The following is a 22,571-nucleotide window of genomic DNA, read 5'->3' as shown; positions in this document are numbered from 1 at the left end:
ATAGGGGATCTGTGGATGGCACTGTTATAGGGGATCTGTGGATGGCACTGTTATGGAGGGGATCTGTGGATGGCACTGTTATGGGGATCTGTGGATGGCACTGTTATAGGGGATCTGTGGATGGCACTGTTATGGAGGGGATATGTGGATGGCACTGTTATGGAGGGCACCTGTGTATGGCACTGTTATGGAGGGGATCTGTGGATGGCACTGTTATGGAGGGGATCTGTGGATGGCACTGTTATGGGGGATCTGTGGATGGCACTGTTATGGGGGATCTGTGGATGGCACTGTTATGGGGGATCTGTGGATGGCACTGTTATGGGGGATCTGTGGATGGCACTGTTATGGAGGGGATCTGTGGATGGCACTGTTATGGAGGGGATCTGTGGATAGCACTGTTATGGGGGATCTGTGGATGGCACTGTTATGGGGGATCTGTGGATGGCACTGTTATGGAGGGGATCTGTGGATGGCACTGTTATGGGGATCTGTGGATGGCACTGTTATGGGGGATCTGTGGATGGCACTGTTATGGGGAGGGGGATCTGTGGATGAAACTGATATAAGGGGATATATAGATGACATTATATAGCATCTTATGCTATATGTGTCATCCACAGATCCCCCTCCCCATAACAGTGCACAAATCCCCTTCCCCATAACAGTGCACAGATGCCCCTCCCCATAGCAGTGCCATACACAGATCCCCCTCCCATAACAGCCCCGGCCCCGCTGCTCACAGCAGACTATTCTGGCAGTAACTTTTACTCAGCGCATCTTTATTACCTGACAATGAAGCTCAGGTGACAGGCAGAGCGGGCAGCGGCGTAACGTCACTCACTCACGTGACGCACCTGCTCCGCCCACTTTATGAATGAAGGAGGCGGAGCAGGCGCATTACGTGAGTAAGTGACGTTACGCCGCCGTCCGCTCTGCCTGTTACTGGAGCTTCATTGTAAGGTAAAATAAAGATGTGCTGATTTAAAGTAAACCGCCCGCCCGCATAGCAACGAATCAGCGATTATTTCGATAACTGGATTCGTCGACAACGAATCCCATTATTGAATATTATCGATAAAGTCGATTAATCGTTGCAGACGTAATGTTTACACATTTTTGCTGTTTTTTATACGACTACCCACTTTAAATCGAGAAGACGCAATAAGCTGATGCTTCCTATTTTCTGCAGCTCACTTTTCAGACTTGCTGTAGAGATTGGGGCAGACTGAGCAGAGTTATCTCATTATCATAAGAGGGCAAGGCATTTAATGACGGCTTTATTGTCCAGATAAGGCAGGATAGGAGTATCGTATACTATTCACTCACAGATAAGGCTCAGTAATCAGCTCCAAAGCCTACAGTAATCAATAAAATATTTGAAGACGCTTTGATGTTTTATTAAATAAATTTTTTATATGTCTACCTATTAAGAAATTAAATCTTGAAATGTTCCATTTGCTACACTGTTTCCCTTACGTCCTAAACAGCATCACAATATGTGGTATTTCTGCCCCTGTGAAGTAGTAGGACAGATGGAGTTTTTAATGAGATAATTAAACAATTAACCTGCCTATAAGAGGTGCGCTCTCCCTACCTACAGTGTGTTTTTATTTTTCTTTCCTTATGCTGCCGGCTTAGTTGGCTCCCGGTCGGGTGCGGCATGTGGGAGGGGATGGGGGGTTAGGTTGGGGCTCATGTCTGCTGTGTTTTAACATTATAATCTTTAGTGCTAACTTGTTTGCCCAGAGCATTGCAGCTTGGTTATCCGGTCAGAGGAGGAATACCAGATAATTGACGAAAGTTTCTCATCACCATCTGAAGAAGAACAGGGCGAAGATATTGTAAAGCCTCTATTTCCCTTAGAGAAGATACAGAAATTAATTTAATACATCAGGTCGGGGAACCATGATGTTGATAAAAGTGAAGCCTCAAAATCTACCTTTAGGGGCAGAGGGCCTTTAAAGTGGATGAAGCCTTAAAAAAGGAAAGGAAGAATGGAATAAGATTTAGGAAGATATTTTCTATTAAGGAGGATCAGTGCGAATGGGTGACTACGCCACAAGAGGACATGGCTGTCGCCAAATTGTCCAGATGTATGGTGCTAATCTACAGGATTCAATGGACAGGCACATGGATGCCTCTCTGCGCATTAGTTACGCTGAAGCCTCAGCTTCTGGTTCAGCTGCTGTAGCTTCTAGTGAGGTTGCAAATAAGCTACATAACTGGATCCAGTCTATCCAGAAGGTTATAGATGAAGAAATCCCTAGAGATGATTTACAATCGTTATTTAAAAACATGGACACTTGCTTGTGACTTCTTGTTTGATGCCTTCCAGCGAGTCAATTAGCAGCCAGGGCCATGGAGATATCAACTGCGGGTAGAAGGTCGCCATGGCTCAATCCCTGTGTGGCAAACAACACATCTGAATATAATTTATGCGGCCTTCCTTTTGACCCAGGCCCATTTTTTGGGGATCTGAGCTGGACAAGATCATGAAAGGTCTATCCGGCAGTTCTTTCAGGGAAGGCGCAATCCCTTTTGAGGCTATAGAACTCAGCAGAGGTCTCAAGAATGCAGAACACAATCAGGAAGTGGTGGTGAACCCAGGAGAGGAAATTGGGGAAATGAAAGCAGGCTTCTGACTCCAGAGGTGTCATTCTCCAGAGATTACTGTTGGAGGTTGACTGTCTTACGTTCTGAAAGAATAGCTCCTGGTAACCTCTGATCAATGGGTCCTAAAGATCATTTCAGGTTATGAGATTGACTTCTGCTTTACTTCGGTGGACAAGTTTATTAATTATTAAACAAAGAAGATTCCCCCCACCTGATCTTAGAAGAAGCTGTGATACAATTTATTCAGTAGAAGGTCGTGAAGGAGGTTCCCAAACCTCAAGAAGAAAGAGGGGTGTATTCTCCGATATTTCTAGTTCAAAACCCTCCAGGTAGTGAAGAACCATTATAGATCTAAGACAGTGGCGGATCCAGGGGGAGGGGGGGCAACGGGGCAATTGACCCCCCTCCGAGCTGCTCAGAGGTGGTGGCGGCAGGGCACAGGGAGATGAGCGCTTCCATTGTGGAAGCGCTCATCTCCATAGTCATCTGTTTTGCCGTCCTCAGGACAGCGATACAGAAGGCTGTGCGGAGGAGCAGGGGAGAGGTGTGTCCCTTCCCTGCTCTTCTGATAGGCTGCCGGCACTAGGCCGTACAGTGCGGGACACAGGCCGGAAGAGGCCTGCATCGCATCGCTGCCAAGGAGGTAAGTATAAGTGTTTATTTTATTTTTTATATATATAATACTTTTACTGGCACATGGGGGGGGGGGGGCTGTTATTACTGGCACATAATGGGGGGGCTGTTATTACTGGCACATAATGGGGAGGCTGTTATAACTGGCACATGATTGGGGGGGCTGTTATTACTGGCACATGATTGGGGGGGCCGTTATTACTGGCACATGATTGGGGGGGCTGTTATTACTGGCACATGATTGGGAGGGAGTGCTTTTATTACTGGCACATGATTGGGGGCACTATAGGGGCATCTACTGAGGCCACAAAGAAGGGGTATTTTATATGGGGGGCTCTGTACAGTAGAATTTTATACTGGGACACATTATGGTGGGTACTATGGGGGAGGGCGGAGAGGAGTATTATGGGGGACACTGAGGGCATCTACTGGGGCATTTTATACTGGTACATTATGGGGGGCACTAGGAGGAAGGGGGAGAGGAGCACTATGGAGGCATTTACTGGGGGCATTATATTGGGGTATTTTATACTGGCACATCATGGGGACATTAGCTCAACCGGGGGCATTACAAGGGGGTATTTTTTGCACTGTCACATTATAAGGAGAATTATTTCTACTGGGGGGGGCTTTATTACTCCCCCATGGTATGACCCCCTAGTAGAAGCACCAGCCTCTCCCTGCTCTGCTATCCCTCTGCCCTTTCTCCAAATCCTTATTATGAAATCTTTCTCATTAGGATAAAGCACAACATCAGCTCCTCCAATTGTATGGTAGCCGTCATGGCACATAACAGGTAGAATTTAGTGTTCGGAACCTGTCTTACAGAGATCGCCTTGACGTGTGGCAGACGGGCTCAAATAATTTTGTACAAAATGTATTTGCCAAGCATCTCTAATTTATAAGTATAGCACTAGCAATTATTATGCATTTTTGTACTTTATTTGGTTTGCAGAGAGCTGTTGCATTGCATGTTTTGTTTTACAGTGTTGTTCTCAGCCATAGCAACGTGCCCCTGCGCTTTGGGATGTGCTGACTGACCCCCTTTTTCTTTACAGTATACCTCTACACTGTGTAGTCTGTTCTATAAGCACCATTGTTTTGTGGCGGCGAACAGAAAATATTCTGGAAATGCCCCTCCCGAGACCAGGCTCTGGATCCGCCACTGATCTAAGACATCTCAATTGTTATATTAAAGAAAAAAATAATTTGCATGGAAACTATCTGGTCTGTAATCGCTATTATTGATAAAGGAGACTTCATGGTGACACCAGATCTAAAAGATGCGTACCTGCATATTCCCATCTTTCCTCCACACAGAAAGTTCTTGAGAATTGAGGTGCAACTTTAATGCAGTAAGGTACTTCAAATTCACTTCTCAACCCTTTGGAATTTCTTCAGCCCCCTACATCTTCACAAAGCTGTTGTCACCAATTGCTGCTGCACTGAGAATCCAAGGAATAACGGTCGTCCCATATTTAGACGATTGGTTCATCAAGGAGTCATCTATGGAACTGCTAAGAGATCATCTGCTGTCAGTATGATTCCATTATAGAAAGTTCATGCAGAGTGAACAGCATTATCAATCATGATAATGCCCTCCGCTTCCTAAGTCCAGAACGCACGATTCCTCTCACACGGAGCCTTATTCCCGCAAGGGACACGCTCGAGTGAAAGAGCGCTAAGGAGAAGGACAGACAACATGACGTGTGTTTGATATAGCAACAGAGATGCACCAAATCATTACCTCTTCTAGAGGAAGTGGGGTTGATTCTCACATGGGCAGAGGAAAACTTAGGCCCCTTTCATACGAGTGAGCTTTCCGCGTGGGTGCAATGCGTGACGTGAACGCATAGCACCAGCACCGAATCTTGACCCATTCATTTCAATGGGTCTGCACGTAAGCGTTGTTTTTACGCATCATTTCTGCGTTGCGTGAGAATAGCAGCATGTTCTAGTCTGCGTTTTTCACGTAGCCCTGGCCCCATAGAAGTGAATGGGGCTTCAGTGAAAAACACATTGCATCCAGATACAATGCGTTTTTCACTGATGGTTGCTAAGAGATGTTGTTTGTAAACCTTCAGGTTTTTTTTCACGCGCATGAAAAACGCATCAAAACTGATCGTACCTGCGCGGAAAAAATGGAAACACTTTACGTAATTGCAGACAAAACTGACTGAACTTGCTTGCGAAATGGTTTCACTGACCGCATCCTGAGCCAATCCGTATAGTTTGCGTGAAAGAGGCCTTAATTCATCTCTCTGCAGTACACATTCCGCAATCCAGCAGATCTCCTGCGTCAGGGTTACTCAGTCCCGCATTTTGAGCTGGACATTGCACTGACATAAAATATTGATGTATTGGATCATACATTGGATGTTGCTTTTTTGAGCCGATCACTTTATAGGTCGCTCCGATGAGGTTACGTGATTGATATATAATATAAAATCAGTGAAATTACGTTATCTGGATATGTCCGTTTCATGTTAAATTGGGCTGTCACAAGAGGATTGGAGGCCCTCTGAACACACTCTGTGCACGATTGGCCAGTTCCTCATAATTATCTTTACGCTATTTGATGGATCAGATCCGCCAATACAATCTGTACTAAGCTTCCTCCAAGACAGTCTGGATAAAGGCTTTAGTTTAGTGCATACTTTACATGGGACGATACAGTAGGCGATTGTCAGGAGGGAAGTGTTCCTTACCAACCAGTGCCTGCTGAATAAGAACACTGTATTTACATGCAGCGATCTCCTCCACAGTATGGGGAGGAGTGATCACTAATGCCATCGTTCTTCCCCATACAGACTCTTGTTTGCCAGCAGTAGAGGCTGTTTACACAGCACAATCTGCTACCGGCAAACAACGATTTTTGTGTCCGCATGAATAATCTATTACCTGATGAACAAGCATTGCACTCGTTCATCAGGTAATCAGCGATACTTTTACACCGCATATTGTGCTGCTGTTAAGGGGGAACAGACTAAGGGAAAACAGATTACCATTAGAAATCGAGGGCACACATTTAATGCTTCTTGTTTTCTATAGGTCACTTGGGAGCTTTGCTGTACAGATTGAGGCAGAACAAGCAGAGTCTGCTCCTTATCGTTAGAAGGAAAGGGGTTAAATAACAGCTCAACTGTACTGCTGAAAGCCTAGAGCAGACAGAATATGGACATTATACGCTATACACACATATAAGATTCTCTAGGCAGCACCGTCACAAACAGCTGCAATCTAATATATAAAGCTGAGTGTATGTGTGTGTGTATGTCCGCTAAAGGAATCCGCACTGTCGCATTTACAATGAAATTCGGCACACAGGTACATCAGGTGTCCGGGAAGGTTTTAGACCAGGTCTCAGCTCTCTAGGACGTACCGCTCTCGAGATATTGCCAAAAAATGCATTAGCCAATAGAAGCCTGGTCACATGACCCTTATCAGCCAATAGAACCTCACAGGTCCTCCAGCCTCCACATACACAGTTTAACTCCAGGTTTCCATAACAACCCAGCCATTTTTCTTCACTGCTGTAGGTCAGCTTTAACCCTTTCCCGACCTATGACGTGTATACTCATCATGGAGCACTACTACTTAGAGCTCCATGACGAGTATACACGTCATGGCATTAAACTGTCACCATGTCTGCAGACATGGTGACAGCGCTGAGACCCCGGCCTTTACACACAGCCAGGCACCTTGGATTAATTCCGAGGGGGGTCCTGTGACCCCCCCCCCCCCCCGTATCGGTGATCGCTGCAAACCGCAGGTCAATTCAGACCTGCGGTTTGCAGTGCTTTCTGCAGTTTCTGACCGCGGGTATCAGAAACTTTAAAATGCCGAAAATAAAGATTTTTCACCCCCCCCCCCTGCACCCCTGAATGATTTTATGCCGGCTGGTGGTTTTAGTGTCTCCATAGTCTGAGAGCCATATTTTATTTTTTTTGTTGGGCAATTGTCTTATGTAGGGGCTCATTTTTCGCGGGATGAGATGACGGTTGGATTGGCACCATTGTGGGTGGCATACGCTTGCTTGATCGCTTGGTGTTGCACTTTTAGTGACGTAAGGTGACAAAACAAATGTTTTTTAGCACAATTTTTTTTTTATTTTTTTGACAGTGTTCACCTGATGGGTTATGTTATATGATATTTTTATAGAGCAGGTCGTTACGGACGTGGCGATACCTAATATGTATACTTTTTTTTAAGTTTTACACAATATTTTTGAAACAAAAAAAAAATCATGTTATAGTGTCTCCATAGTCTGAGACCCATAGTTTTTTTTATTTTTTGGGCCATTGTCTCATGTAGGGGCTCATTTGTTGAGGGATGAGGTGACTGTTTGATTGGTACTATTTTGGCGTAAATGCAACTTTTTTGATCACTTTTATTACCTTTTTTGGGAAGTAAGGTGGGCAAAATTAAAATTTCCTCATAGTTTTTATTTTTATAAGGTTCACCGTGCAGGGAAAGTAACATGACCGTTTTATAGATCAGGTCGTTACGGACACGGCGATACCTAATATGTGTAGTGTATTTTATTTATATTCAGTGATAAATGTGTTTTTTTTAATCTTTACTTTTTTTCACTTTTTATTTTTTACATTTTTTTGGACCCAGATCCACTTGGTTCTTGAAGATCCAGTGGGTCTGATGTCTGTATAATACAGTACAATACACTATATAGTGTACTGTACTTTTTACTTTACACTTAGTGTGAACAAACATCTGCCTTTAGCAGAAGTCAGTTCAGTTATTACCACTACCATGGCAACAGGACGCCTGTGAAGGCGTCCTGTTGCCATGGTAACCATCACCCGCAGCCAGGACAGAGCAGCAGGTGATAGGGAAGGATCCCTTCCAGCAGCTCCCTGACTGTTAACCTCTTCCATAGAGCGGTCCGTACGGACCACGGTATGGAAAGGGTTAAACGGTTGACATCACAGCACAGATGTCAGACGTTTATACCAGAGTGTCAACAATGTGCTGACACTCTGGTATACCCACTGAACGCCAATGAATATTCAAGAGGAGGGGGGGCGGGGGATCACGATCCCGCCTGCCGCACCGCTTGCAACCCGGGGGACCGCTCTATGGAAGAGGTTAACAGTCAGGGAGCTGCTGGAAGGGATCCTTCCCCATCACCCGCTGCTCTGTCCTGGCAGCGGGTGATGGTTACCATGGCAACAGGACGCTTTCACAGGCGTCCTGTTGCCATGGTAGTGGTAATAACTGAACTGACTTCTGCTAAAGGCAGATGTCTGTTCACACTAAGTGTAAAGTAAAAAATACAGTACAGTACACTATAGTGTATTGTATTATACAGATCTTTATTTTTTTTTGTTGTTTCAAAAATGATATTATTGCGTAAAACCTAGATAAATTAAAAAAAGGTAGACATATTAGGTATTACCACGTCCGTAAGAACCTGCTCTATAAAAATACCACATGACCTAACCCCTCAGGTGAACACTGTAAAAAAATAAAATACGGTGTCAAAAAAGCTATTTTTTGTTACCTTACATCACAAAAAGTGTAATAGCAAGCGATCAAAAAGTCCTATGCACCCCAAAATAGTACCAATCTAACCGTCATCTCATCCCGCAAAAATGATACCCAACCTGAGACAATCGCCTAAAAACTGAAAAAACTATGGCTCTCAGACTATGGAGACACTAAAACATGATTTTTTTTTTTGTTTCAAAAATTATATTATTGTGTAAAACCTAAATAAATAAAAAAAAGTATACATATTAGGTATCGCCGCATCCGTAAGAACCTGCTCTATAAAAATAGCACATGATCTAACCTGTCAGATGAACGTTGTAAATAATAAAAACAGTGCCAAAACAGCTATTTTTTGGCAAATTTTCCATTTTAATCCATTTTTTCCCGTAACAAAGCAAGGGTTAACAGCCAAACAAAACTCAAATATTTATTGCCCTGATTCTGTAGTTTATAGAAATGCCCCACATGTGGTCGTAAACTGCTGTATGGCCACACGGCAGGGTGCAGAAGGAAAGGAGCGCCATATGGTTTTTGGAAGGCAGTTTTTTGACACCATGTCCCATTTGAAGCCCCCCTGATGCACCCCTAGAGTAGAAACTCCAAAAAGTGACCCAATTTTAGAAACTAAACCCCTCAAGGTATTCAAAACTGATTTTACAAACTTTGTTAACCCTTTAAGTGTTTCACAAGAGTTAATGGCAAATGGAGATGAAATTTCAGAATTAAAATTTTTTGTTACTTTGCCTCACAAAAAGTGTTATATAGAGCAACCAAAAATCATATGTACCCTAAAATAGTACCAACAAAACTGCCACCTTATCCTGTAGTTTCCAAAATGGGGCCACTTTTTTGGAGTTTCTACTCTAGGGGTGCATCAGGGGGCTTCAAATGGGACATGGTGTCTAAAAAACAATCCAGCAAAATCTGCCTTCCAGAAACCATATGGCGCACCTTTCCTTCTGCACCCTGCCGTGTGCCCGTACAGTAGTTTACAACCACATATGGGGTGTTTCTATAAACTACAGAATCAGGGCAATAAATATTGAGTTTTGCTTGGCTGTTAACCCTTGCTTTGTTACTGGAAAAAATGGATTAAAATTGAAAATTTGCAAAAGAATTGAAATTCTGAAATTTCATCTCCATTTGCCATTAACTCTTGAGGAACACCTAAAGGGTTAACAAAGTTTGTAATATCAGTTTTGAATACCTTGAGGGGTGTAGTTTCCAAAATTGGGTCATTTTTGGGTGGTTTCAATTATGTAAGCCTCACAAAGTGACTTCAGAGCTGAACTGGTCCTTAAAAAGTGGGTTTTGGAAATTTTCTGAAAAATTTCAAGATTTGCTTCTGAACTTCTAAGCCTTGTAACGTCCCCAAAAAATAAAATGTCATTCCCAAAATGATCCAAACATGAAGTAGACATATTGGGAATGTAAAGTAATAACTATTTTTGGAGATATTACTATGTATTCTAGAAGTAGAGAAATTGAAGTAAATTTGGTAATTTTTTTTATAAATAAAAATGAATTTTTTTTACTCCATTTTACCAGTGTAATGAAGTACAATATGTGACGAAAAAACAATATAAGAACGGCCTGGATAAGTAAAAGCGTTTTAAAGTTATTCACACATAAAGTGACACTGGTCAGATTTGCAAAAAATAGCCTGGTCCTAAAGTTGAAAAATGGCTTGGTCCTGAAAGGGTTAAAGGAAATCTGTCACCAGGATAATCGCTATTGAAGTAAAGCCGTGGCCTAATAGCACTTAGTACCTTATTTACAGATGTGCCTTTGTTCCAGCAATAGATGTTTTTAACCTCTGAAAATCTAGTTTATTTGGTATGCAAATGAGTCAGTAAGGTGCCCAGAGGGGCGTCACTCTGCAGGAAGGTGCCCAGACAATGTGTCCAACCTCAAAAGACTTAAAACCCAGCCCCCACTAAGCCACTCCCTGATCCAGTTAGGCCATGCCCCCTCCCACCCCTCAGCCGACAGATTGAAAAAAATGAAGTTAAAAATCAACTTCTAGGTCCCGCTAAGCCACGCCCAGAATTGTTAGACCACTCCCCCTCTCACTCCTGAGCTGACGGGGATTGAAAAAATTAAGGTAAAAATCAACTTCTGTCAGCTGCAGAGGTGGGAGGGAGGGTGACTCAGACAGTACAGTGCTGCTGTCTTAGAGTGAGCTGTTCAAAAGGACACGCACCTAATTCGGTTAGGCTACTGTTAAGGGGGCGGGCCCCTGTGGAGGTCACTGTCAAGGGGGTGGTATGCTGTGAAAATCACTGTTAAAGGGGAAGGCTGCTGTAAAGGTTGAAGTTAAGGGGGTGGGCTGCTGTGGAGGTCCAATTTTAAGATTTTAAGGGACGGGGCACTGCGGGGGGCACTGTTTTGGGGGGCGGGGTTCTGTAGATGTCACTGTTATAGTGGATAGTGTTGATATCTTTTAACATTAAAGGGAACCTGTCACCGGGATTTTGTGTATAGAGCTGAGGACATGGGTTGCTAGATGTCCGCTAGCACATCCGCTATACCAAGTCCCCATAGCTCTGTGTGCTTTTATTGCGTAAAAAAACTGATACGTATGCAAATTAACCTGAGAGGAGTCAGACCCCCACAGATAAGATATTGATGACCTATCTTGAGGATAGGCCATCAATATATTGAATCCCAGAAAACCCCTTTAAAATGTATTATAAAAAGTTCTTCAACTTTCTCATACCACTTTGTGTTTTAATTACTCACCACAGTCAAGATCTCTGCTTGCATTCAGTGAAAGAAAAGATTTTTGCTTATATCTATACGGTTAAACTGTTAAAACCTATGTATCAGCCTGAAGTCCAAACTGTTCAGTTCCCAGAGGATTGTCTAAACCAGTGGCGTCTCCAGAGGTTGTGAAACTAGAAACTACGACTCCCAGCCGCAGGATACCAGTTGGAGACAAATGGACACGACCATGGAGGAAGCAAAATGCATTAGTAATGGGCACAGAATGAGCAAAATACCATAATTGTGTACACAGTGTCAGGGCTAGAGTGAACAAGGCCTTGCTTTACTGAAATAAATACAACTCCATAAAAACTATGGGGGCGAGATTAGAAAAGCGTGACATAGGGTTGTGTATGGTATTCCAGTGAACGAAGCCGAGCTGTAATACCAGTAACTGCCAATGAACAAGAGTGGCGCTGTTTCTAGAAAAATGCAGCCATGTTTTTCTAATCTAATACAATTTGTTTTAAAAAATATCAACACCAAAAGCTGTTAACTTGGGGGTCTCGGCTCCGTTATGCAGTCTGTGGAGTGGGATTTCCTGAGGGCTTGTTCCGCTTTCTTTTCCTCTTTCTCTTCTGTTGCTCAGGAGCTGGTCTTGTGGGTTTTGGATCATTTTTCTTTTTTTTCAAGCAGCTCAAGGGGTTAGGACCCCCGACACGTTTCCTCTTCCTCCCCCTGCGCTCTGTGATTAGTGGGATCCCCTGCTCGTCTTTCAAATGCTCAATGCTGTGTTTATGATGCTCGGGGAGTAGCTGACCGGCTTGCACAGCTTGGACATGGGCCACAGATTTGGGGGACGGTTTGTCCAGCACCATTGTGTTCTGAATAATGAACATCAGGGGGATGCCTGCCTTTTTTTTTACTTTGTTTGCAAGTTCATGGTCCTGGGAAATAAAATTTAAATGTGTTACATAATGTAAAAAGTGCAAAAAAATAAAAAATGGAAAAAAATAAATAAAAAGTTACCAGTAAATAGTAGATCCCAAGATGCACAATTCTAGTTTTTGCAACTAAACCACTTCCAGACCGGGCCATTTACCCCGTTCCTGACAGAGCCTAATTTAGTAAATCTGACATGTGTCACTTATGTGGTAATAACTTTGGAACGCTTTTACTTATCCAACCCATTCTGAGATAGTTTTCTCGTGACACATTGTACTTCATGTTAACGGTAAATTTGAGTCAATATGTTTTACTTTTATTTTAAAAACAAAAGTTAACGAAATTTTGAAAATAATTCACTGTTTTCTAAATTTGAATCTCTCTGCTTTTAAGACAGACAGTGATGCCTCAAAGTATTAATTAATTAGCCTTCCCCATATGTCTACTTTATGTTGGCATCATTTTGGTAATGTAATTTTATTATTTTAGGACGTTAGAAGTACAGGCATTTTCAAACTGCGGCCCTCCAGCTGTTGCTAAACTACAACTCCCAGCATGCCCGAACAGTCTACAGGTATCAGCCTACAGCAGAGCATTGTGGGAGTTGTAGTTTTACAACAGCTGGAGGGCCGCAGGTTTGAGGATGCCTGGTTTAGAATTTTAAAAGCAATTTTTGAAATTGTTAGGAAAATTTCCAAAGTCAACTTTTTTAAAGGACCAGTTCAGTTCTGAAGTTTCTTTGTGGGGCTTACATAATAGAACCAACCAATAAATGACCCCTTTTAGAAACGACACCCCTCAAACTATTCTAAACTGGTTTTAGAAATGTTGTTAACCCTTTAGGTATTCCATAGGAATTAAAGAAATTTCTAAATTTATTTTTTTTGGCCGATTTTCCATTTTAATCAATTTTTCCTGGAACACATCAAGGGTTAACAACAAAACAAACTTCAGAAGTTATTACCCTGATTCTGCAGTTTGCAGAAACAACCAATATGTAGTCGTATACTGCTGTATGGATACACGGCAGGGCACAGAAGGCAAGGAGCGCCATATAGTTTTTGGAGGGCAGATTTTGCTGGAATGGTCTTTGGGCACCATGTTGCATTTGAAGAGACCCTGAGGTATCCCCACAGTGAAACCCCCCAAATGTGACTACATTTTGTAAACTACACCACCCAAGGAATTTTTAAGGGTACTTTAACACTTGCGTTTTTCTTTTCCGGTATTGAGTTCCGTCCTAAGGGCTCAATACCAGAAAAAACTGATCAGTTTTATACTAATGCATTCTGAATGGAAAGCAATCCGTACAGGATGGATCAGTTCAGTCCTTTTACAGTATTTCGATGGAGAAAATACTGCAGTATGCTGCATTTTTCTCTCCGGCCAAAAATCCTGAACACTTGCCAAAATGCCGGATCAGTCATTTTTTTTCCATTGCATCAAAATTGACGGATCCGGTCTTCCGGTCTGCGCAGACCTTTAAAAATGTAAAAAAAATCTAAAATACCGGATCCGTTTTTCCAGATGACACCGGAGAGACAGTTCCGGTATTGCAATGTATTTGTGAGACAGATCCGCAACCGGATCAGTCTACAAATTATTTCCGTTTGCATACAGAACTGCCTGCCGGAATCCAGCAACGCAAGTGTGAAAGTACCCTAAGGGGTGTAGCAAGCACTTCACTCATCAGCTGTTTCACAAGAAAATGGTGCTTTAGGCCCAAACTTTCTTTTTCACAAAAGATAACAGGAGAATATCTCCCCTCCCCCCACCCAATTTGCTACCCACGTTCTCCTGAATACAGTAACACCCCAACTGTGGTCATAAACTGTTATTTGGGGATACGCGAGGGCTCAGAAGGGAAGGAGCGGCATCTGGATTTTCTAACATAGAATTTTCTCTCATGGTTTTTAAGAGCGATAACTTTTTTTAATTTTTTGTTGAATAAGCTGCGTGAGGGCTTATTTTGTGCGGGACAAGCTGTAGTTTTTATTGGCACCATTTTAGGGAACATTTGGCTTTCTGGTTGCTTTTTCTTGATTGATTTTTTTAGGAGATGAAGTCACAAAAAAAGCTGTTTGGTGTAATTTTCTATTTTTTTTTTATACCGTTTACTTGATGGGGTAGATAATGTGATATTTTTATAGATCCGGTCATTACGGACGCAACGATACCAAATATGTAAAAAAAAATTTACGTTTTACACCAAAACATTTTTTGAAAAAAAATCATGTTTTTGTGTTGGAATTTTCTTAGAGCCATATTTTTTTCATTTTCCTATAGTCTGTTGTGAGGGCTTGTTTTTTGCGGGACGAGGTATCGTAATTATTGCTACCATTTTGGGGTACATACGACTTTTTGATTGATTGTTATGTTTTTTGTGAGGTGACTTAAGAAAAAAAAAAAAAGCTGTTTTGGCATAATTTTTATTTGTTTTTGTTTTTTTACACCGTTCTCTTGATGGGGTAGATCATGTGATATTTTTGTAGAACCAATTGTTGCGGACGCAGCAATACCAAATATGTCTATTTTTTACGTTTTACACAATAAGAGCATTTTTAGAAAAAGAAAAATCATGTTTTGTGTTGCAATTTTCTTAAAGCCATATTTATTTTTTATTTTTCTGGCTATAGTCTTGTGTGGGGGCTCATCTTTTGCGGGATGAGGTGACGTTTTTATTGCTACCATTTTGGGGTACATACGACTTTTTTGACTGGTTAACATTATGTTTTTTGTGAGGTGAGCTCACAAAAAAAAAAAAAAAGTAACTTTTGGCGCAATGTTTATTTATTTTTTTACGACGTTCCCCTGATAGGGTAGATCATGTGATATTATTATAGAGCCGGTCGTTGCAGATGCGGTGATACAAAATATGTCTATTTTCCTTTTTTTCTCTTCTATTTTTAACAATTGTTAAATAAAGGATTGGGGGGGGGGGGGGGGGGGGGTGATTATTATTTTTATTTTTTATTTTTAATTTTACACTTTGTGTCCCCCATAAGGTCATACAAGACCTATGGGGGATATATAACTTAATTAATTTTTTTTACTATTGATTTCTCCTGTAACTGGGGCTGACATAGTAGCCCCAGTTACAGTGGAAAATACACCCCCCAGAGAGGCTGTACAGCACAAGGCCTCTTGCACACGACCTTATGTATTTTGCGGTCTGCAAAAAAACGGATCCGCAAAAAATACGGATGACATCCGTGTGCATTCTGTATTTTGCAGAAAGGAACAGCTTTTCCATGGCACTAGCTGGGGGACATGATGATTGTGGCAAACTGGCATTGGCATGGGGCTGATGGCGCTGGCTGTATGACATGGATGATGGTGGCAATTGCATGGGGCTGATGGCGCTGGCTGGGGGACGTGGATAAAGTTGGCCATGTAATTTGTATACATACAGAAGAAAATAATATATCGCACATGCTTCAAATTATATTGCGATATAGATTTTAGGCCATATCCGCCCAGCACCAGGGTGGATAAAAATCAATGATTTAAAAAAAAGATTATTTTTTTTATATATAAAATGCTTTTTGAGGAAAATATATTACCATCCAAACGTTATTCCATCATGAAATAAAGATTTGTTTTTTAATTATGTAGAATAAGGCTGTATATGTTTAATTTTTTGGGTAAATAAATTCCATTAACCATTCACAATGTCATGCTCTTCCAGAGGTTTTTGTAAGATTATTGGGCAGTTTCTCTGCCTACAAGATATTATCACAGATGCTTGGTTTACTTTTGCAGTTCTCAAAACTGAATTTGACTCAGCAGAGATCACATGCCTCTTCTTCACAGCAAAAATGTTATAACATGAATACAGAATCAACCTAATCAAACTAAGGCTACTTACACACTGGCGTTTCTGGGTCCGCCTGTGAGATCAGTTTCAGGGCTCTCACAAGCGTCCCAAACGGATCAGTTTTGCCCCCATGCATTCTGAATGCATAAGGATCCGCTCAGAATGCATCAGTTTGGCTCCGTTCCGCCTCCATTCCGCACTGGATACGGACACCAAAACGCTGCTTGCAGAGTTTTGGTGTCCGCCTGGCGATGCGGAGCCAAACGGATCCGTCCTGACTTACAATGTAAGTCAATGGGGATGGATCCGTTTTCACTGACACAATATGGTGCAATTGAAAACGGATCCGTCCCCCATTGACTTTCAGTGTAAGTCAAAACGGATCCGTTTGCATTATCATGAACAAAATATATATTTATTTTTTTGTTCATGGTAATGCAGACGGATCCGTTCTGAACAGATACAAGCGTTTGCATTATAGGTGCGGATCCGTCTGTGCAGATACCAGACGGATCCGCACCTAACGCAGGTGTGAAAGTAGCCTTATATGACAAGTTGTTATTCTAAAAATCTTCATCTACTTGCATATTATAAGTTATACCTGCAAGAATGAGTCTTTATGTAGAAAACTAGGATTTAAATCAAATCCACCCTGCCCAGCCCTAACCTAATCTACGATTTTTCGTGCTGGCGCAGCCCCTGAACAAAACTATATATTTTTATTTTAACCTCTTTTTTTTTTCCAAACAGTTTTTAACGACCATTAGACCAATTATAAAAGGGCCCATTGATTTCTGTAGGCTCCGCCAGGCCGTGAAGATGAACAAAAATAGGACATGTCCTTTTCTTTGATAGCCGCTATTCACTGTTCCTCCCCAACTGGTTAACTCCTTAAGGACTGCTGTGGCCAGCGATTGTGACGCCTGTAGTTGTTCTCCAGCTTTTCCTAGATTTGACATCTCAGAAAGAAAAGCTGAGACCCTCCCAATGATCACCCAACTTTCCCAGACTAAGGCCCCTTGCAGACGAGCGTGAGCGGATTAGGACGAGATGCGTTGTGGATGCGTTCAGTGAAAAATGCGTGATTTCACAAGCAAGTTCATTCAGTTTTGTCTGCGATCGCGTTCAGTTTTTATCACGCAGGTGCAATGCAATTTAATGCGTTTTGCACGCGCGTGATAAAAACGGAATGTTTACAAACAACATCTCTTAGCAACCATCCGTGAAAAACGCATCGCATCCGCACTTGTTCGCGGATGCAATTTTCACTCAGCCCCTTTCATTTCTATGGGGCCAGCATTACGTGAAAAATCGCAGAATATAGAGCATGCTGCGATTTTCATGCAACGCACAAGTGATGCGTAAAAACCATCGCTCATGTGCACAGATACCTTGAAATGAATGGATCCGGATTCCATGCGGGCGCAATGCGTTCGTATCACGCATTGCACACGCGCGGAATACTCGCTTGTGTGAAAGGGGCCTAAGGGGCACATTGACCGGCGTTTTAGATGCAGGTCTTAATATCCCCTATACCTGTCCGTGGATCCGCGTTATGTAGATGCGCCAAACTCTCCACCACAGATTCCTTGCCGTCTTACATTTAGACCATTTACTCCTTAAACAAGGTAAATGAGACGGGTCTTCCGGCCCCTTCCACTTTTTTTTTTTACTTGGCGTAAGCAAAAAAGAGGTCGCAGATTCTGCCGCACCATGGCGTGTGACAGAATCTGTGCCAGATATATGCCACAAAAGCGGCGTATATCTGGTCATAAATGAGCCCCTAAGGGTGCATCCACACAACCGTATGTATTTTGCGGTCCGTAACATGTGGATTTGCAAAAAAAAAATACGGATGATATCTGCGTGACATTCGTGTTTTTTTTTTGCGGATCCGTTTTAACAATGCCTATTCCTGTTCACAAAACAGATAAGAATAGGACATGTTATTTTTTGCGGGACTACGGAACGGACATACGGATGCGGACAGCACACGGACTGTTGACTGCATTTTTTGACGACCCATTGAAATGAATGGGTCTGCAACCAATCTGCAAAAAATGCGGATCGGATGCGGACCAAAAATAGGGTCATATAAATGGGGCCTAACAGTATTTCATGTAGGGCTGCACCGGGTATCGAATTATTGATACCCAATCGATAGTTTTGTACCTGGATCGATTCGATACCGGGATTTGCCATTTACCAATACTAGGCTGCGCTACACCATGTTGATGGCAGTGGCCACAGGGTCCCCTCCCCCTCAGTATCTTCATTGGTGGCAGCTTCTGATCGGAGCCCCAGCAGTGTAATCGCGGGGCTCTGATCAGTTACCATGGCAGCCAGGACGCTACTGAAACCTTTCATGGCTGCCATGGTAAGCTCCCTACTGCTGCAAAAAAATAGAAACATTTATAAATAAAGTATATTAGAAAAAGATTTTTTTAGGGGGGTTAGGGACAACATATTAAAAGTTAGTACAAAAGTTTAGTTTAAATCGCCCCCTTTCCCAATTTTACATATAAAAATATATACACAATAAACATACTACATATCGCCAGTCGCCACGTCCGAAAAGTCCTAACTATTAAAACATTAAGAAATATGTTCTATGCAGTGAATGCCAAAACAGAAAAAAATATATAAAAAAACTACGCGATTCGCCATTTTTTAGTCACCTTGTCCCCCCCCAAAAAAAATCGGATAGGACGGTTCTATTATGGGCCGGATGTTCCATAAAATGCGGAATGCACACGGCTTTTTTGGTGTTTTATTTTTTCCGAGTGGTATCGAGTATCGCAATACTTTTTTATGGTATCGAAATCCAATCTAAATGTTGGTGTCATGACACCCCTAATTTCATGTCCACGTTCCTCAGGGTTACCGTATATCCCAACCCCCGCTGACCATTATACTTTCACATCCCCCACCCCAGTGCTCCCAGCGTCATCCGCAAGTCTCACATTTCTCCATAGCAACTAAACTGGAAGCGGGCAGCGAGCCGCCGGTGCAATAGATTGTGGTCTCACAGATACCTGGGTGGCGATGAAATAATGGTGAGGGTTGTCATCTGCTACCATGGATAACAGGCACGCCGAGCCGCCAAGAGGGCTCTGGGAGTGACCGCAGCTCCGCGCTTGAAATCTTTGGGCGATTAATTTGGCTCCGTACACTTCCGTCCCCAAGGACTCCAGCTCCTTAATAACACATCTAGGAAAAGAAACATCAGGTCATATAGAGACACTGGACAGAATACGGACACTGCGCATCTTCTACTGAGCCATAGACTCCAGAGCTGCATGCACAATTCTGCAGACTTCAGAGCTGAGGTTTCTCTTTAGTCCCTGTGGGCACAGATCTAGTTCTGGGAAGAGTCTTCTTTATACGGTGTATGGAGCAAGACCGCTGAGGCCAATGGTTGGCTGCAGAGGTATAGAGAAGGTCCTGGCGGCCAATACCGGTCCTACCATCACATTGATAAATAAAATCTCAGACCACTCCTTTAAGGGCGTGTCTTGACAAGAGACTGCTTGGTGGTTTCCAATAGGAAGCAGGAGAGTGAGTGCAGCTCTAGATAACGGGAGCGACAAAATGCAACAGCACTACAGAATGGCGGTAATTAATGCCGCAGTGCCGCAAACTGACAGCGGCAAAACACCACAGCGCCGTGGACTGGTAGCGGCAAAACACAGAGGTGCCACAAACCAGCAAAATGCCACGGCGCCACGGGCAGGCTGCGGCAAAACGCAACAGCGCCACGGGCAGGCTGCGGCAAAAAGCAACGGCGCCACGGGCAGGCTGCGGCATGACGCAACGGCGCCACGGACAGGCTGCGGCAAGACGCAACAGCGCCACGGACAGGCTGCGGCAAGACGCAACAGCGCCACGGACAGGCTGCGGCAAGACGCAACAGCGCCACGGACAGGCTGCGGCAAGACGCAACAGCGCCACGGACAGGCTGCGGCAAGACGCAACAGCGCCACGGACAGGCTGCGGCAAGACGCAACAGCGCCACGGACAGGCTGCGGCAAGACGCAACAGCGCCACGGACAGGCTGCGGCAAGACGCAACAGCGCCACGGACAGGCTGCGGCAAGACGCAACAGTGCCACGGACAGGCTGCGGCAAGACGCAACAGCGCCACGGACAGGCTGCGGCAAGACGCAACAGCGCCACGGACAGGCTGCGGCAAGACGCAACAGCGCCACGGACAGGCTGCGGCAAGACGCAACAGCGCCACGGACAGGCTGCGGCAAGACGCAACAGCGCCACGGACAGGCTGCGGCACCGCCACGGACAGGCTGCGGCACCGCCACGGACAGGCTGCGGCAAAAACGTCAGCACTTACTGGGTTGTGCAGAGCTGCACTTCCCCCATCAGATACTTGGGCAGCTGCTCCTTGATCTGGATCTGGTTCTTCAGAGCCGCCTGGCAGAAGGTCCCGTCCACCAGCACCTGGTACGGCTCCCGGAAGCGGAAGTTGTGCTTGTAGAAGCTCAGGTGCTTCTTGGCATGTTTTTGCCTGGTGATCTTCATAGCGGGCAATTCACCCGGTCCCGTACAGTGACGTCACGCACACCCGAGAAGCAGCGCTCTCAACACGTGGGCGCCGTGTCCCGGAATTACGTCACGACCGATCTCCCACAACAAAACACGCCCCCTAAAGGCTGACTGATCATGTGACCCGGTAAAGGCGCGACCATAGGAATGAGCGTCCGTTATACAGGAGCCACGTGACCTGGGAGACAGAGTGGAAGAACTACAAGGCTCAGCAGTTGTATTGTGGCCACACACATCCCCGGCTGCACAGTGGGAGCACATTCCTGTCAGAGAACATGAGGCCACCCACAAAGAATGTCTGCGTGTGATTGTCCATTACATGACATGTAACATAAATATAAACTGGTGACAACCTGCTGATGGCCGACTGCCTCCTGGTGACTGACTGCCTCCTGGTGACTGACTGCCTCCTGGTGACTGACTGGTGACTGACTGCCTCCTGGTGACTGACTGCCTCCTGGTGACTGACTGCTGCCGGCTGACTGCCTCCTGGTGACTGACTGCTGCCGGCTGACTGCCTCCTGGTGACTGACTGCCTCCTGGTGACTGACTGCCTCCTGGTGACTGACTGCTGCCGGCTGACTGCCTCCTGGTGACTGACTGCTGCCGGCTGACTGCCTCCTGGTGACTGACTGCTGCCGGCTGACTGCCTCCTGGTGACTGACTGCTGCCGGCTGACTGCCTCCTGGTGACTGACTGCCTCCTGGTGACTGACTGCTGCCGGCTGACTGCCTCCTGGTGACTGACTGCCTCCTGGTGACTGACTGCTGCCGGCTGACTGCCTCCTGGTGACTGACTGCCTCCTGGTGACTGACTGCTGCCGGCTGACTGCCTCCTGGTGACTGACTGCCTCCTGGTGACTGACTGCTGCCGGCTGACTGCCTCCTGGTGACTGACTGCCTCCTGGTGACTGACTGCTGCCGGCTGACTGCCTCCTGGTGACTACCTGCTGAAAAGTTCTGACACTGCAGATTATACTTTTACAGGTGTGAATTCAGTCCATATTTCTTATCAATGTGAAGGAGAATGAGATGGTTTGTGGGTGACGTCCCTCATGTCAGGAACCTGTCAGAAAACCCTTAAAATGTGACGAGGCTGAAGTTGGTTTCTTATTCGGCAGTTTCTTATACATTACTATGACGAATAAACCTTTTTTCCTCTTATTCCTCTGCAGTAAATCTTTTTTTTTCTACATAGATGTTAAATATTATTTGTGAACAATCAGATTAATAAAAAAAAATCTACATTATTTGTGTTTTTACTAAAAAAAAAAAACGATAGTGAAAAATGGATGAAAAAATATGCATTTTGAATAAGTAACTGAGGAATTTAAGGGGTTAAACGCTGTTGGGCCACTAATCTAAGGGTGGAAATATAAAGAGTAAGGACCCCTCCATAATACCCAACTGTACCCAGCCTGGCCCAAACTGTGGATTGGCAAGAAAACAGGTGCCAACCTTGCCAACTATACACATTTTCAGCATTTTGAATAAGTAACTGGTGATTTTAAGGGGTTAAATGCTGTTGGGCCACTGATCTAAGGGTGGAAATATAAAGAGTAATGCATTTCTCTGGAAAAAAAAAAAAAACATGTTGGGGGAGATTTATTAACACCTGTCCATAGAAAAGTTGCTGAGTTGTCCATAGCAACCAATCAGATCGCTTCGTTCATTATTAACAAGGACTCTACAAAATGAAAGAAGCGATCTGATTGGTTTATGTTCAACTCATCAACTTTTCCTTTGGACAGATTTTGATAAGTCTCCCCCGTTATCTGTAGGTCC

General features: G+C 44.0%; 1 protein-coding gene across 1 annotated transcript; it reads right to left on the bottom strand.

Moving 5' to 3' along the window:
- Positions 1-11,781: 11,781 nt before the first annotated feature.
- Positions 11,782-20,895, bottom strand: UTP23 (UTP23 small subunit processome component). The gene is made up of 3 exons (XM_040433167.1): positions 20,576-20,895; positions 19,264-19,438; positions 11,782-12,413 (listed from the first exon to the last, which is right to left on the bottom strand). Exons 1-3 carry the CDS (start codon positions 20,761-20,763, stop codon positions 12,042-12,044), a joined length of 735 nt encoding a protein of 244 aa, XP_040289101.1. The 5' UTR covers positions 20,764-20,895; the 3' UTR covers positions 11,782-12,041.
- Positions 20,896-22,571: the final 1,676 nt, after the last annotated feature.

The sequence above is a fragment of the Bufo bufo genome, chromosome 5, assembly GCF_905171765.1.
Source record: "Bufo bufo chromosome 5, aBufBuf1.1, whole genome shotgun sequence".
NCBI lineage: Eukaryota > Metazoa > Chordata > Amphibia > Anura > Bufonidae > Bufo > Bufo bufo.
The sequence above is the reverse complement of the archived record's forward strand: the minus strand, read 5'-3'. Positions and strand labels throughout refer to the sequence as shown.